Here is an 18,514-nt window from a genome sequence, read left to right on the forward strand (position 1 = left end):
TTTGTACAGACCTAATCACTTTAACAGAATATACAAAAGAGCATTTTAATAACTACTATGCAGATACTGGTATACCAAGTCTTTATTATCTAGCAGATGTATGGGGAAAATAAAATATCTGGATGTATAAAGATTATGGAGAAACAGTAACCTACCCCAAATTAAGGTTGACATACACTTTTATAATTGATTTTTGCCCATACGCAGTGAAATTTTTTCAGATCTTTTCCTTTTCAAATTCTCCATATGTGAACTGTAGTCACTAGACACTTCTTTGCTTAAATTTGAAGTGAACCAGCTGAGGTAGTTTTGATAGATAGGAGTGGGGCTTAGAAAAATGGGAGTTTAATCATGTTTTAAAAATGTGGATTTTTTTTTTTTTTTTTTTTTTTTTGGCCATGCCTTCTCTCAAAAATAGCTCTTCCTAGAAATTTCAATAGAGATTTGAAAGATCTTGGAGGAACTTAATGCACAAGCCCATTTTGAGATGAGGAAAGGCACATTTGGAAAGTGGTGTTTGCTGGTTATTTTTGGAACCATGGGATAATTGTTAAGGCTCCTGGGAATTTTAAAAAAGGCACCAGGGGGGTCTCCCCTTGATTTTAGTGGGAATTTTATTTGGCCCCAACTTAGTGATGAAGACTGAGGGACTGATCCTCCACTCCTCTATATAGTGTGATTGCACTGAACTTCAGAGAAATTATACAGTGGAGAGAAGTAGAGAATGAGGGTCCTAAAATTTGAACTGGCAAAACTTGTTATGGTGAAAAACTGGCTGTTTTGAAGTCAATGGCAAAATTGAAATGGGGCCAGGATTTTGCTCTGTCTCTCTAAGCATTTTCCTTGCAATGGTACCTTTCAGGGTGCAAACTTAGGTCCAGGCATGTTGGCTCTGCATTTCTGTTCATTTGGTGTCCTGGAAGTGTGTAAATGTAACTCGTTCTGAATTCTAGGCTTCATAATGGTGATTTAGTTTAACTGTTGTTTCTACTGATGATGTTACCCTACTACAAACATGTGGCAAGTGCACGACTGATATAACTTGCTGGCTGTCCCTAAGAGCAACATGAAACCCCCTCTGAAGGAGTGTTCTGGAGTAGCAGCCAGCAGGCAAAACTGTAGGATGATAGATTCTGCAGTCTTCATACTGCCATGGAAACCAGAGGGAGGAGCCAGGGTGCCCTGGGGAGGAAACAGAGCAATTTTTGCTATTTTAAACATGCTTAAATCACACTTCATGTTGTTTATCAATATGCCATGGTCACTTTCCATAATGCTTCATGGCAAATTCAAGCCACCCAGCTTTGAAGTATCTTTAAGAGCACAAACATAGACCTTCTATTTCATGTTTGTTTATCCGTGATGGAAACCGCTTCAATAGGAGAAATTGAGGGAGCCCTACATCAGAATATCTCATTGCTCAATATAGATAACTCTCCTAAGAGGTAAGAGACCCCGGTTCAAATCCTTCCCCCTCCCCTCAGGCAGAGGGGGCAATTGAACCCTGGTTGCCCACCTTCCAGGTGAGTGCTCTAATCACTGGGTTAAAAGTTATAAGATGGGCACCACTGACAACAGCTTCTCCTCTAGCCAGATCTCGAATGGGTCTCGATCCAGTAGGTGGCCTCAGGGCGTGCCTACCAGATAGGGCTCTGCACAGGAGAGATCTAGGTACGAAGTGAGTTTAGGCATCTAAAGGGTTAAGCAGCCGAGTGGGAGTTTTGTGGCTCAGCAGAGCCTAAAACTGAGGTCTAGGCAATTAAGTACTTGTGTGGATCTGGGTGGGCCTAATCCAAAACCCACTAAAGTTAATGTGACTTCAAATCTCAAATTGGGACCTGTTCTAATGCTCTATTACCTTGGCTTCCTTTAACAGTATGTGTAAACCTCTGTAAACCTTAATCCTGTTCCCCTTACACACTTCAGTAATCTTTATGTGAACACAGTGGGACTGCTTTCATCAGTAAAGAGTGCAGGATAGCTCCTATACTGGTCCCTTGTAGTAATTTGTCTTTAATGTTCAAAATGCCTGAGTCTCCTAAACTATAAAGAGGCTTGTGTTCCTATTAGTTGCACAATTCTGGGGGATTTTTAAATGGTGAGTTATAACTTAATAGACTGGTTTTATGCTTTGATGGCTCTGGGTAATGTATGTCTGAAAGGCAGTGATTATAAGGAAATTGAAATTACAAAATGACTTTTTTTGTATTACGAGCTACATTATTTTCCCCAGCCTGAGTAGATAAATTGTATGACCTTAGGTGGTGATTATGTAATTTTTCTTTAGCAGCTTTGAATAGCACATTTCTGTTTTTTTCTAATAAAATTGTAAACATTTAGTGCTCATATTGAAGAATTAATAATGCTACAGTGTCTTGAGCCAAGAAAACTGTGTGTAGGCACAGTGACTGCTTCCTTCTTTCCTGCCTTAAAAACCTCAGTCCTGACCTGATCCTGTCAAAATGTGAGCCCTGAGTCCCCAGGTCTTTGCTAATGCCCTTTTAACCCTGCCCTGCCTACCCCACCATTCCAGTTCTGTTCCCTTTCTAAGATCTGTGAATGTACACTAACTTTGATCTACATACCTCCCAGATTGCAGTATTTCCTCCCACCCCACAACCTGGATTCTGCTTCCTGATCTGTATAGCCCCACTTTTCCAGTCCTTTTCTGCCTACCATGATTCTGCTAATGCACCTAATCTTGATATGCAGAGATCCATCATTCCAGTTCTCTCCACATCTGGCTTCCCATTTACTTCTAACACACCTATAGCCTGATCCAAACTCCACTGAAGTCAACGAAAAGACCACCACTAACTTTAATGGATTTGGATTAGCCTACATCCTGATCTGCAGGCCTCCATCATTCTTTGACCTTTTGAACAGAGACTAAAATTTTGTGCTGAACAGTTGTTCACAGTTGTAGTTTTGCGATGTGCAGAAACTAGGAGGAGATCCTCAAATTCCATTTTACTTTGAACATAAGGGCATGATTTCACAAATACAACTGAGCATACTGTTCACTGTTGTTAGGAGCACCAGTATTGTCCTATTCAGTAATAGGTACACAATTGGGTCAAATGATGATAGAAATCCATTGGACTGCTTAGCCTCCAAAAGTGTGGGTTAATTTTTGAGTTAGTTATTTTAGCAGGTAGCAAGTCAATATGACAATTTTTGTAGAATGCTTAGTGCATTTCTGAAGGAGTATCTCAGCAGTTTTATTTGCAGTAATGTATGTTATCTTTTTCTTTATACTCTGCGTCTTAATTTTTTCTGACACGTGAAAATGGTGAAAATAATATCTTAAAAACTCCCTCTAATGTCCATGAGTGTGTCTGATACTAGTACAATTAGCAGAAGGAAAATGAGTTAGTTACTGATTAGCTATAATTGGTGGTTTGCACTATTTTAGTTGATAATGTAGTAGGGGGCCTTTTTCTGTAAGGGAAAATTGTAAGCATTAAAACTTCAACTCAAAATATTTTATGCGTGTGTCACGGTTCTGGTAAAGTTGCTTTTCTTCTGCATTTATAATTCTTCCATAAGAACTTGCTCCACCACATTTAAAGTCTGAAGAGTATGGACAGTGTCCACCAGTGACCTCATTCTGACTAGACCTGACTAAAAGTAAAAGGTATGTGTGTGTCCGTCCATCCATTTTTCAGGTCATTCTGGCCCATCAAACAATAATCTGTTGATAGAGGGCTTGTTTATACATCTGATGAAGTGGGTTTCTACCCATGAAAGCTTATGCCCAAATAAATTTGTTAGTCTTTAAGGTGCCACAGAACTCTCGTTTTATACACAGTTAGTGCACAGCAAGCTGTGGTGTAAATCTATGTTGCACTAGCCTACTATGCCCTGCCTGTGCAATCTTAGTTCGCCCCTAAAAGTTTGCTGGTGTACTTTGATCTACTTCTATGAAAAGTTTGATTTAAGTGACAAGACTAACATCATATAGGAATTGTATGGTAGAGACCAGGGGTAGGATCCAGTTCTCAAGAGTAGCCTTCAATGACCATAAACATGAAACTCTCCTTTCTGTAATAATTCCCTGCCTTCACTGTACACCTTCTGACTTCTATAACAAATGATTCTGGGGTCCTAAAGGTAACAGCTTCCTTCACGCACAACCCTGAGTCTTCCCAAGAACTGGTGCATCCTAGGTACTGAATGGGGCAGGGGTTCTGAATAAAATATAGTATGTTATCATGCAACTAAAGAATATACTGGGATGCATATGCGAGGGGGGCATGGGTGGGAGGGGTGAACTAATATTGCATAGGCAGTCTTCATTCTGCAGTGTTGTTGTAGCCATTTTGTAGCCCAGGATGTGAGAGAGAAGGTAGGTGAGGTAATATCTTTTATTGGTGGAAGAGACAAGCTTTGGGGCTGCACAGAACTCTTCTTCAAGTTTGGAGAAGGAAATCCGAGCATCTGAGGCTGTTTTCACTGATGGCGGCAAATTCGCCGCCATCAGATCGACTTCTCTGGATTGACTGAGCGGTCAGTGAAGACCCGCTCAGTCGATCCAGAAATCGATGTATTAAGACCACCTTCTCAAGTGGCATAGCGCTGCATCTATGGGAACACGGTTCCCGTCGGCAGAGTGCAGTGAAGACGGCACGCAGAACAGAAGCAGAGAAGTCGACGGGAGTTACGCAATTTTTTTGCGTAGCTTGTATAACTCCGGTCAACTGCCACCGAATCTCCGAGGTAAGTGAAGACAAGCCCTAAGATAAATTATAAATTGGGACAGATTGTTCAACATAAATCATTTAAGCTGAAGTGAGAAATTGAGGGTTAAATGTTATGCATAAAGTGTTTACAGATGCTGTAGGAGACCACTTAAAATGAAGTAGGCAATTAAGAGTTAGGCAGTGGGGTGAATTAAAAACTGTAATGAGCTATATGTCCCTGTGAAGTCCATGTTTTTTTGTTTAGTGGAGTTATGAATTCTCAGGCTTGCCTTCTGAAGGTGTGCAGGACTGAAGATGAGGACTGAAGGTCGGATATGGAGTGATCACTCTGTGAAAAGTGTTCATTCTTGTGTGATACGGAGTTTTTATCTTTTTATAACTTTTCTGTGTGAGTTCATTTTGAGAGGGTAGTGATTGTCTGGTTTCACCCAAGTAATAGATATTAGGGCATTTGATGCACAGATGAGGTACACCACATATTGTGATAAGCATGCGTAGGACCCAATTCTTGAAAGGTGTGTTTTTTGGGGGTATTGATCATCATAGCAGGGGAGATATGTCTTCAGGTTTTGTGTCTGGTGCCACTTCGACTTGGTGTGTCGGGTCTGTGTTGAGCTTGTTTCTGATGGTGAGCTTGGGAAGTTTGGTCTAATAAAATATATTACCTCATCTGCTTTGTCTCTCTCAATCTAAATTTTGGCTTTTTCTAACTTTTTAGTGTTTGACTTTGCAACACTAGTGTTCTCTTAATGTAGTTTGTGCGCAACATATCTATAAGATAATTAAAATGGCAGTGTGCTATTTTCAGATGTTTGGGCTTATGGATGACCAATTACATAGACAACTATTTGTTTCATGCTCTGTGGAGGACTTGGTCTAAACTATGCTCTAGTTTTTGCTATTCCATAGTAAGTAAGAAGTTTTTCACATGTATGTACTGAGTCAGATCATAGGGTCCAACAAAGCTGCCCTATTATGGAGGAATTCTCCTAGCACAGAAAAATCCCTGATAGGCATAAAGGCAGCATTGCTGCCACCACCATCCAGAATCTAGGGGCAAGAATAGCCAGAAATATACTAGTAAGCACTTATAGTAAAATGTTTTTCAAAGGATATAAACCTCAGGCTTCAGGGTTTAAGCCAATTTCAAATTATTGTTTTTGGAGGAAGTGTGCTCCCAGAGAAGTTACCATATAACTGCATGCTGCGGGCTTTCTTGCACCTTCCTGGCCCCTGTCCGACACAGGATTCTGAATGAGATGGACGAGTGGTCTGATCCAGTATGACATATCCTATGTAATGCCCGCTGGGAAGATATCACAAGCCAAGAAAACTAAAACTGCGCTGAGGCTGTTCTAACTTAAGCTGGAAGCTAAACCAATCCCTAGGATAGGTGAAGCTGAAAGTGACATGCAGTATCTTATGTTCCACCTCTCATAGACTTTAAGGTCAGAAGGGCCCGTTATGATCATCTAGTCTGACCTGCACAATGCAGGCCACAGAACCTCACCCACCCACTCCTGTAATAGACCCTTAACCTATGAGGGAGTTATTGAAGTCCTCAAATCATTAGGCGTACTCATCATTCCTTTGGCACACTTCAGAATCTGGCCTACTGATCAGTCATATTCCAGTCCAGTCATGAGGACAGAATTCCCATTAAAGTTAATGCAAGTTTTGCACAAGAGAATCAAGGGCAGAATATTGCCCACAATGTGTCCTACATTTTTATACAACAAACCAGAACATCACTGAAGGCTTCTTTGTGCTTAGAAGTGCTAAACGTTTTAAGAAGCATCTGTTACTAAACTTCCAGAGGGGTAACCGTGTTAGTCTGTATACAGCAAAAACAAGAAGTCCTGCAGCACTTTAAAGATTAACAAATTTAATTTTGTTATCTGACGAAGTGGGTTGTAGCCCACGAAAGCTTATGCCTGCAGAAATTAAATTTGTTAGTCTTTAAAGTACTACAGGACACTAATTTTTGTTACTAAACTGAGGCATCATGTTTGAAAGTACCCACATTTTTATTTAATGAGATGTACACAGAATGAAACTATTGGTATTAGAAAAATACACACATACATTGTTTTTACTAATGTGCCACACATGATTGAATTGGAATAAACTGTTGCGGCTGCTTTTCTGTGGGTACTGACTCTTACAAAAATAAAATATAACCAAAGCTTCTGACAGGAGGAGCTGGTCGCACCTCCTAGAGTTAGGCTGCCTCAGAGTTTCCATTATAAAAGATTCGTCTTTTTGAAGAAGCTCTAATGCCTACCACCTTTTCACATATAATCTCAAATTACCTGGAGGTGGTTGATTCTGCACATTTATCCATCAAGTTCAACAGGCAGAATTCCTATGGAACCCCTGCCCCTCCTTAAAGTGAATTTCCCTCTCCTTTGCATATCATTTGATTAAAGTTCCCTTTCTCCAACCCCTCATTCCACCCCACCCACTACCTATTTCTCAAGCTCTTTGACGTGATTGGGCTTTCTTGATTAAAAACTACTGCATATTGGTAGGCATTTCCCTTTCATGATTAAAAAAGGTATGTGTGTGCATGTGTGATGAGCTTGTCGCATCTGGAGTTCCCTTATATTGAAGAGCTTCTCAGAGGAATGCTCCTCAAAGAACTTGTGCTCATGTGTAACTGTGAATAAGATAGAGCTAGAAATCTATTTTATAGAGCACAAGTCTCCTGGACCCTGCTGTCTTGCTCCAGACAAAGGACACTAAACAGATGGCTTAAGTTGAAACAGTGAAAATCAGTTTGAAAGACACTCACTATTCATTTCTTTCTAAGGAGAAAATTGAGAATTGTGGTGAAATTAAAACTGGGATTCAGATGAACTACCGTATAAAGGCATTAGCATAGTGGTAAGATGGATTTTTCCTAAGCTTAACATTTCTTTAGTCTTTGGTGCCCTTTGGAAACATGCCTACTACAAGAAAGCACCTTGTAAGTAATATACCACGGAGGACAACACTTTCTGACAACTGATATTTCTGGTACCACTAAGGATTTCTGTTGCTGCCATAGAAGGATTATGATATTTTAAAAATTGAAACAAAAATTACCAATATTTAGACAACTCACTAACTGGTTTACTTTACTGGAATTTGTGTTTTGCAGCTTCTGTCCCCTCACATCTTCTTTTAGTTGTTGTTGCTGTGGAAAAATACTTACCCTGGAAGTCTTCTGTTTGCTTGGTAGAAAATATTTTGTCTGCTTCTATTTCTTCAGTGGAAATGTAATACGCTTTTTGAATTACTCCCCCCACTCTCTTTATGCTTTATTTTATAGGAACTGAAACCAGATGAATCTTCAGTGGTTTCAGAAAAATAAATTGTTTACATTAGGATGGCTTGATGCCACAGTATTATTTGTCTACTGAGAGGGGAAACGTGCCCGCCCCAAATTAGTCTTATAAAACTATGCTCCATAGATCTGCAGTGAATTGCTGAAAACCATTTTCAGCACTTTGTGAATTGCAGGACTCCCAGGTTCATATTGTTGTTGCACTACTCTTGGCCCTTTTTACCCAAGGGGAAGATTATCAGTTTCTTTACATCTTTGGTACAACTTTTTCACGTTACATTAAGTAATGGTGCACTGTGTGGGATAATATGGAATCAGGGTGATGGGTAATATCGGCATTTCCCTACATCCCACTTTACCTAATCCCCTTCCATTTGATGAGGTGTAGGTACCTGAAAGGTGTACATTTTCTGCATGTATATGTGGTAACTGAAAATGGCAGGCATTCCAATTCCCACCCACGCATCTACTATTGCTCTATATCCATCTATATTTGTATCCATAAGTCACTGTATCTTTCCAAGTTCTTTAACTCTGATACCCAATTATTCCATATTACTTGGACTTGAAAAAGTTTTATGTTGTGGTGATTGTCAGCTAGACATTGCTCTTTATAACAGTATTTTACTTTGATGTGCAATGAAAACTGTCAGCTAGCAATAGTTTCTATTATATGTATGTCATTAAGGACTTTCTTGTGCAGGCTTCCTATATCACGGGTAGCAGGGTGGAGGAGAGCTGCCATTGAGCTGATACTCCTAAGCAGCAGGGAAGGGAATAGATGGAGCCTGGCCTCTGCAACTCAGCCCTAAAAGCTACTTAGTACAGCAAGGAAAGCAAGCTGTGCTAGAAAAAAGGCCCCCAAGGAGCCAGGAGGAATTTATTGGTGACTCTCAGAATTGCAGTTCAGTCCCTAATTTGCTCCTGGAATAGCACAGCTTTGCTCTGTCCTTTATTTGGATGGATTACAAAGTACCAGAGCAGACCCTCATAACCTACTACCCAGTGTGAATCAGGCTCACTATTTGGCTATGCCATAAAAATTTACTGAATATCTGAAGTCAAATTAGGGAACTTACTTTATTACTGTATATTACCATAACACCAAGGAGCCCTACTATGTTTTCAGATCTCTGAGATAGGGAGATGAGGCCTTTTATTAAATGAATGATGTAACAGGTGCAACTCTCAATGAGATGACAATGAAATAATTCACTTATAAAGGATACTTCAGGGTCTGGGCTACAGTAATATATGGTAAAATCTGAAATAAAGAGGTCAGACTGAAATTTAAATACATTCAATGATATGTTGTAAAAATCATATGAAATTTAAGAACATTAGGGAATTCAGTTACAGTTCCACCATGAGTTTAACTATTTGTGTGTCAGCAGTAAAAGTGCTTTTTCATTTATTTTAGAGCTAAATTTACCTCTGTTCCACATCAAGCTACTCTCTCTCTTATTCTATATTCTTTATATTACAAATACAAAATCAGGAAACAGACAAAATATTCATTATAGAATTTAATGTCACAATCTTTTAAGATGCTGGCAGTGGTGGTTTTATCCTGAATTAGGTATTGGCATATTGAAATGTGTTTTTAAATTAAAAAGTAGTACCATAGCCATTAAGACAAAATGGTGTACAACATATATATATATATATATATATATAAAGGTGATGATACATTTACTTTGAACACCCAGTTAGAAGTTCCTGGGCCAAAGTCTGTGCCATGAATTTTCAATGTGCTGGAGGCTTTCCATCTGTCCATCACAATTCCAAAACCGGCAGGAATAGCATTTCCTCTTCAGTGCTTTGCTTTGTCCTTGTCACACCTGTACATACATAATTGAGATGAGAATTTGTCCCCTTGACAGTAGAACTTGTAAAATCTCCTCCAAGACGTTGTACTACTGTGTCCCTCCTCTGACAGAGATCTGCTGCTATAACTGATTCTGGGTGGCCTGATAAGAGTTTGAACTTGGAACCTGTAGTGCAATAAACATGAGCCTGTGTGGGCTGAGTTGAAGCAGTTGTTGGCTCATTAAACTCTTATATTAGCCAACCATTCAGTGAGCATCCCTGCAGCCATCAGTGGGGGGGGGAGGTGCAAAGGCCCAGGAGGTCCTGGTGTGAGTTACCTTGGCAGAAGGTGTGGAAAGAAAGCAAATCACTAATAATACATGAAAACTGCTCTGTTTAGAAATAGGCCTGAGCTCTCCCTCCTGCTACTCTGCTCAGTCTCCGCACTTGGTATCACCAGCCAGTCTGTTCCTATGCGTCACCTCCTCGCTCATGGGGAGAGAGCCTTCTCCCTGCAGCACCTGGCATCAGGAGCTGCCATTTTCCCTGTGGCACCTCTTGCTTACCGCTCTTCCTTGTGATCTCTGGGATAAAGTCCCTGGGTTGGGCACACAAGGCTGTGTGAGCAAGGAAGAGACTGAGCTGTGCTGTGTAGTGTGATGGTGCCCTGTCACTTTCACACTCCCTCCTGGCTCCCAGTCTGACTCACCTTGAAGAAGAAAGGAGACGGCGCCTATCATCATCTTGCTGCAGTTAGACTGAGTGCCCAGCAGGTAGAGCAGCCAACATACTGTCTCCCGCTACCTGCCGCTCTAGCAACGAGCGCTCGCTCTCTATAACCCCGCCGGTCTGCCGCTCTAGCCCCTGGCGAGTCTATGATCTAGGCGTCCATTCCGCTTCCGTTTCTCCCCAAACTTCCGGTCTCCTCGAAGCCGCCTGATTCTGTGGAGCTTGAAGCGCCCGGCCGGGACTTGAAGCCGGACTCGGTGTGGGGCTAACAACTCAGCGGGACTGGCTGGCTGTGAGGCTCTCGGTGGGAGAGTCCATTCGGGGTGGGAGCGGGGGGGGGGGACCGGAACGGACCAATCGTGCCTGGAGAGGCCAGTTGCCGGCAGGGCAGCGGGGGGAGTGAGGCGCCGGCAGGGACCTACACGCGCTTCGGCTCCGGGCTCACGACATGGCGGCGGCGGCGGCGGCTTCGCTCCAGCCCAAGAAGATCGTGGCGCCCACCGTGTCGCAGATCAACGCGGAGTTTGTGACCCAGGTAGGGGCTGGGCTGGGACTGGGGCTGGCTGCGGGGGTGCCCGGGAGGACCGGCCGGGGCGAGGACGGGGGCGGGACTCTCCCGGGCCAGTGCAGAGGCTAGTGATTAACGACCCCGCCTTCTCCTGCTCGCGGCGGGGGGAGGGACCTGGCGCCCCCCGGGTGGCCGGGCAGCCCTGCCCGTGGGGGAGGTGCTCCTCAGCCCCCTTAGTTATAACTGGCTGCGCCCGGGGGCGTCCCCACGCTGAGCTCCGGCGCCTACTGACCCCGTCGGGCTGCCGGGTCCGGCCGGGGTCTTGCCGCTGGAGGCGTTTGTCCCGGTGTAAGCAGCCCCTGGGCCTTGTCGGTGTCGGGTCTCGCTGGGAGCCCGCTGAGTTCTTGGCTTTTCGGCAGCGCCTTGCTCTGGTTAATGGAGCACGGTGTGTACCCTGTCTCACCAATTCGAATCGACACCCCTTCCGCCCCTGCTTCCCTCATCCGCCGTCTCCCCTCGCCCACCCGCTCCTCACAGGCTTTCCCCACCGGCAGCCTTGAGCTCTGACCATGGCTAGGTTTAACCGGGTCAGTGAGGTAATGGAGGCTTGGCGCGGCTTTCTTTAATGATGCTGTGATGAGCACAGCCCTGTCTGTCAGCAGACTCCACGCGGCAGCTTCGTGCCACACTTGGGTCAGGTTTGGGAGGTTATCCTTACAACCGTGAGGGCTAAAATCTCATTCTTTAAGTGAAAGCTTAGGGTATGTCTGTGTTAAAAGCCCTTAGGAGGGCAGCACTGCAGCTGTTCCCCCATGGTATAAATGCTGCAGCAAGAGAAGGGGTTTTTCCTTCGCTGTAGTAAGTACACCCCCTCGAGGGGCAGAATTCTTCTATTGGCCTAGCGGTGTCTGCACTGGGATGTAGGTCAGTTTAACTACATCACTCAGGGATGTGAATTTTTTCATACCCCTAATGATATAGCTGGGTCAGCCTCAGTTTTAGTTGCAGTTTTTGTCTCAGCTTTCCCTACAACATGCTATCTGTTGTATAGGAATGGATTTTTCAAGTTCTGATTGTATGGTAGTGGTGGTATACTCTGTTGTACAACAGGAACGGCTGTACCAAGCAAGTAATAGGTCCTCTGACATGAGACTTGTTAGAAAACAATTTGTAATAGTACAAAATAAGCAGAATATCATAACTGTGGCCAAGGGTTCAGTGTAGTTGGAATGTATCATAGAACAGGTGGGTTTTAAGCAGTTTTATGTGAACTCCTGCTTCACATCAAATGCATCCCCTCCTCCTTTATTCAAAATGAAGCTTGCTCAAAGATGACCCCCAAAGAGCCCATGGCAGCATAGCTTATTAACTTTGCTGCATCAGGAGATGGGGAGTAGTGAGGAAGCACTAGACCTTCAACAGAGATCCTCTGAATATCCTGAAATTTCTCAGAAGGTCTTAGAATATCCTCTTGGTTGGAGGCCCATGATGACCCATGTGCAGTATGTGGGCAGCCCACCTGTCCTTCCATGTCCCACCATCAAGATGATTCATGAGAAACATGAAGTCCTCAAAGCTCCAGAATTTTTCCCACATTATCTGTGGAGGAATGCATGACTTAGATAGCATCCTTTTATTAGATATATCTGTTAGGAGATTACATTTAGCTAGCATGTGAAATAAAATCCACTATAAAATAGATACTGTCGTTACAGCTGATTATGTATTTTGTTTGTGTTTCAATGAAAATACTTTTTTTTCTTACAGTTGGCTAATAAGTACTGGGCTCCACATGTGAAGAAAAAATTGCCTTTTGATTCAAAGGTAAAAACTTGGATTATTACTTGCATTGGTATTAACTGGCTGTAATAGAGTTAAGGACATTTAAAAATTATTGGCTAGCATTATGTAAGAATGTTTTTATATTTTTCATGTGTCCCCCATCACTGTAGTAGAGTTTCTCAAAATAGAAAACTCAGTAGGAGGGTATTAGGCAACCAATGAAGTTTTGTTGGTACTGTCTTAAAAATTTCCCATAACCACCTAATTAACTTTTTATCATGCTAATCTTTCTAATTTTTATTGATAAATACATTTGCATGTTAATAAGGCCCCAGTCTTGCAAATGCACATGCTTAAATATGTGTATAACTAATAAATAGTAGTAAACCCATTTATTCATGTCTGAATATTGGTGACATCATAGCAGAATTTTCTGAAGACTTCTCGATCCATTGCTAACTTCACATGCTCAGCAGCTAACCTATCAGTGATCTGTCTCTCACCAGCTATCCATCTCCTCACTCATTGTCCCCCACTATGATGTCTTGCTATCATTTCTTCCATGTTAACTTTCTCAAAGTTATTTCTAGCGCTACACATGATGCAATCAAAGTCAATAAGTTGGCTTCTCTCGAATAATATTTTTAACAATAGTCCTTCGTCTTTTCCATCCAGGATATAGACAAGAGTTTTCACCTTCACTATGTTGAACAGCTGCAGTTTTTTTTCTTGTCAGCAACATTAGTTTCTTATGTGGAACTACTTGTGGTAAAGATAAGTATACATGTTTACAGGATCAGGCATAATAGAGCATCCAAAACTATTCCTGGGGGAAATTCTGTGCTAAAAAATTAAAAATTCTGAGCACAATATTTTAAAATTCTGCATATTTTATTTGTCAGAATAACACAATATAATCATGCTCCCACTTTCAGCTTCAGGCAGCTGGGGCTCTCACTGGCAGGATGCAGAATTTGCATAGAATTAATGTTCTCTGCCAAATTTTATTTTTTCCCACAGAATTTGTGGTTTTTCCCGTAGTACTCATGCCTGCTGACAGCACTATCCACCCAGGATCTAATTACAGCTGATTCCACAATAATATATCTAGGGTTTTGTTTGAGATCCTGTCTGCCCTATAAATAAATTGAAATTGAGTTGTAATTAGCTCCTGTGTTTCAGTTATAATTGTATAGTAGATGACTCCTTAACGGTTTGGATCTTGTGATGTCTCAGGTCATCTTTGTGGTGATAGCCTAGCCACTAAGAGAAAGGAGTATCCTGTGGTTAGGTCACTGACCTAGGACATGAAAGAGATGTGTTCAATTCCCTGCTATGCCATAGACTTCCAAGTTACTTGGCCTCTGTGTGCCTCAGTTCCCCATGCATAAAATACCTTCCCACTTCTCAGGTGTGTTGTGAGGATAAATTCATTAAAAGATTGTGAAGCTTTGAGTTCTACCATTGAAAAACATTATATAAGAAATAGGTATTATTGGTATTATTAGTGTTACACAAGTAAATTTAGGAATATGTGCTGAGAAGATCTAATATTTTAGATTCTCTTTCTAAACATGACAAGCATTTTCTGACATGGAAGAAAGCACCAGGTCTATGAAGCTCATTGCTTGACATTGGGGGTTATTTGTACACTGCAGGTGGCCTGTGTCAGCCGACTTGGTCTTGCAATTCTCGGTCTGCAGGGTTGTAAAATTGCAGTGTAGATGTTTGGTCCTCCCCACTCGCAGGGGTCCCAGAGCTCAGGCTACTGCCTGAGCCCGAACATCTACACCATAGTTTTACAGCCTCGTATCCCATTCCTGCGAGCCTGAATCAGTTTACACAGGCCAGCAACTGGTGTTTTAACTGCAGTGTAGCTATAGCCTGGCTGTCTTCATTTAAGCATGATTATCATCACCTTAAACACTTGAAATACAAAAGTCTTCAGAGAGAAGGAACAAAATTCTCATGTTGACAACCAGTGACATTTATCGGGACTGTCTTGGTTCACAAGGCTACTTGCACCTCTGACCCATTCTTTGGTCTCCCAAAGTGCATCCCCCCTTAGGTGTCTCTTGTCTTCTCCTGTCTTGGTGTGGAATACTGCGATCCTACCACTCTTAGACTAGGTCTTGGGCTATAATACCCTGTGTACCAACCATGATTGCTCAGCAGCGCTGACTGGGTTTGACTGTTTACAAGTTTCCCTTCAGGAGCTGTGACCAGTGATGAATACAGTGACCCAAAACAAAATGTAAATATAAAAAAGGATTTAACACAATACAAAGCTGATACACATAACTATTTTACCTAAAGGGCTATGTAGGGCCACCCCCTTTGCCTTTGGGGACAGGGGTTCAGCTGCTTTCCCAGTGGTCTCTGTCTCCCTCTCCTCCTTACCATCTGACCTCCTCCTGTCTGTCTTTAAACCTTTTGAGACTTTATTTTCCTCACCACCTTCACAGGGCTGTGACGTTTCTGGAGAAATGTATTTAACAAGCCCAGTAGTGGGGACTGACCATTGTGTCACAGCAGATGTCTCTAGCACTGTCAATCCAGTGTTTGTGGAGATGAGCATATGAAGTCATTGTCTCTCTTTCTGCCTACCTGCAAATAACCCCTTTTTGAATTAACTCTTTATATATGTATGCAGTAAACAACACTAATATTTACGCAAAGAGATGGAATATATAATATTTATGGAATATTACAGGCAGCTCCCATGTGCTTTTCAAGGGCAGCCTTAAACACTCAATTCTTGGTTCAAAGGAAGCAAAAATGATGAAAAATATAGTATGTGGTTGCTGGCTGAAGATCTGTACTGACAATATCGCCTAGTATACAAGTCACGGGCCCAGATTTTCCAAACTTTCTAGTGGTTTTGGATACCTCTTTGTGTGTGTGCGTGCACCCAACTTGAAAGATCATAAAGGGGCCTGAATTTCTGAGGACAGTTGCTCAATACTTTCTGAACATCAGGCCCTTTTAAAAAGCCTCCAATTGGCAACTCAGTTTTGAAATAGTGTTTAGTCTCAGCACTGCTACAGACTTCCTATGAGACCGTTACCCACCTCTGTAAAGTGCTTTAAGATCTGTGGATGAAAAGTGCACTAGGGATGCAAGGTATTATTGATGTAATTGAGGGCTCGCCAAATGTCAGTAAACACAGAGCATCTAGTTAATGGCAATTCTGATTTAAAAAACCTTTAATATTTAGAAAATGAAAAGGAATCCAACCAGAAGTATGAACTCTCAATGAATATAATTTTTTAAAATATCATTTGCAATAGGTTATTGAAGATGTCTATGCTAAAGAAATTGTCAAATCAAGGTCAGTACAATGTTGTTTCTTTGTTATTTAGAATATGTTTGGAGACGTATATCCATGCTGATTTAAAGTACTTCAATAATATAAATGTTAAAAAAATGAATGAAAAGTGTAGTAATGCCCCTTGGTCTCCAGTTATGTGACTTCAGAGATTAAATGTAAGCTTTCTTTATGGTTACATTTCTAGAATTTATGGTCTAATGTCTGATATAGTAAATAAATCATTCTTTATATTCCAGTCTCTATGCCCTTTATGTGATTTGTTATAGCCTAAGGCGGTCTTTGTAGTGATTGTTAGTTTTAGAGTGTCTCCCCCCCCCCCCCTCCTGCCCCCCTAGTTCCCAGTTAATGGGGAGATGTATCTCTTCTTGCTACCCTCTGTGATCTCCCTGCAGTTTATTCCTGTTTCAGATATGCAAAGGAGCTGACAACTAGGGAGATCTCCTCTTCTGGTTGTTGTTTCTTTCATGTTTTTTTCCTAGTTTATCAATAACAGTTTGCTAAAGAGAATGTTTCATGTGCTCAAACAATGAAACATCTTCTAATGAACCTTAATGTTAAATAGAAAAGAGGATGAGACAAAGCATTATGTAAAGTTAATAACATTCCATGGCTGCATTCACAGAAAAGGGAGCAGCAAGTTTAGCTACATCTTTAGCTACATATCCTTGAAGGCTCATGGAACCTGTAGAACTTAACATCCATGGAGTCAAATTTCAGATCTGGAGAGCTCAGATATTAATACCTGGGACATCACAGAGCTTGATTTACAGTTGCTTTATTTTTATTCCCTTTATCTATAATTTAACCAAAATCATTTGGGTTGGAAATTACTGTTTGTAGATTTTTATTACAGTGAATTCATGTGTGATTCCTTTAAAATTTAATCCATTGTGTTTGAATAATAGGTACTGCAGTTAATTTGGGATCTGTTTAGCTGTCATTGCAAGGCAATATATGAAAGAAGTTGCACAGAATTTTTTTAAAAAAATATAACTTTTATTAATCAGGAAGTAAAGGAAAAGATTGACCCTTTTTTTTCTGAGTTACTGTCTAGATGAAAAGATAAGCGTGAGCGTTTTTTTTTCTGTTTCACTTTTCCTTTTTTTTTCCTTTTTAGGTTTGCTATTAGAAAGATAATGCTTCTTGAATTTAGGTAAGTTTTGGAGTGAAATAAAATTTAACGCTCTGTAATAACCAGTGAAAATAAAGGTGAGGAAAAGGATAGAAAATCCACTTCCAAGATGGTATACCTCATCTGTCCCCACCTCCTAAAGCCCAGAATTAGGCACATAGGAAAATTCAGTGCAGAAAAGTTGATATGATGTGGGATAAAATTTTCTAGATAGTCTTGTTTCATGACCCTAAATTTCTAATGTAAATACGTGTATAGCATTGAAAAGGAGTACCAAATATGCAAGGAATAGTTATAAACTGGGGACACATCTTACAGGCTCTGGTTCAAAGCCCATGGAAGTCAGTGGGAGTATTTGGTTTAGGCACATAATGTACAACATTTGTGAGGTATGCTGCACTTTAAGGATAGTAGCATGACTTGTTCCCTGACAGGAGATGGAAATCTCCCATTTAGAAATGTTTAAGAAAAGGTATATGTTCTTGTTTTCAAGTTTCATTGTAATGGATTAAGTATAAAACCACATACAAATAAAATTATGAAATGCCAACTTTAATTGTAAATTTGTCTTTTATTTGCCTCTGATTTCTCTAGCTCACATATTGGGGAGGTAGCATGAGCTGGTGCTTGGCCAGTCCCTTCACCTCTGTGTCAAACACAAGCTTTTTTCCCCTTTTTCTGCTGGAGAGAAATGAAGGGAACGAGTGTGATATTACAAATGGGACCGTTAATTAGAAAAAAGCTTAGAAACAAAATGTTAAATTTTTATATTTTGGTGTATTCTCTTCTTTCCTCCCTTTATATTTGAAAAGAATATGAGTACAGCATGAAATAAAATCCTGGTTTTGACCAGGACAGTTAAGTAGCTTCTTACTTCATTTTCAACAGGCATTCATATCCTTGTGAAGAAATACTCTATAGTATGCACTATTGTAATCTTTCCAATAAACCCCCATTCTTTAAGTTGTATTAGAAGTTCTTCCTGCTGATGCTGCTTCTCAGTATATACTCCCCACTATTTTGCTAAACCCCATATCCTTTATCTCTCTCCCTCTCCATATCCCTATCAGAGCCTCAAGCTTTTCCATCTTCATATACACACTTCATGTTTCCCTGTCCTTGAGGCCCTATCAGCTACTATCCTACCAGTTGAGGATGATTGGACAAACACCGTTGCAAGATAATCTTCAAA

At 41.1% G+C, this 18,514-nt stretch overlaps 1 protein-coding gene across 2 annotated transcripts in view; it reads left to right on the top strand.

Annotated features, from left to right (window-relative positions):
- Positions 1-10,924: 10,924 nt before the first annotated feature.
- Positions 10,925-18,514, top strand: part of AQR (aquarius intron-binding spliceosomal factor) — a 95,841-nt gene continuing 88,251 nt past the window's right edge. For both annotated transcript variants that reach the window (XM_067558070.1, XM_067558072.1), the window contains exons 1-4: positions 10,925-11,104; positions 12,845-12,901; positions 16,150-16,190; positions 17,308-17,343. In XM_067558070.1, coding sequence (XP_067414171.1) covers positions 11,018-11,104; positions 12,845-12,901; positions 16,150-16,190; positions 17,308-17,343 — 221 coding nt within the window. In that variant the 5' untranslated portion in view covers positions 10,925-11,017. The remainder of the gene's footprint in view (positions 11,105-12,844; positions 12,902-16,149; positions 16,191-17,307; positions 17,344-18,514) is intronic.

Source organism: Emydura macquarii, unplaced genomic scaffold (genome assembly GCF_026122565.2).
Source record: "Emydura macquarii macquarii isolate MOO-44397 ecotype Brisbane River unplaced genomic scaffold, CSIRO-AGI_Emac_v2 contig_1876, whole genome shotgun sequence".
NCBI lineage: Eukaryota > Metazoa > Chordata > Testudines > Chelidae > Emydura > Emydura macquarii.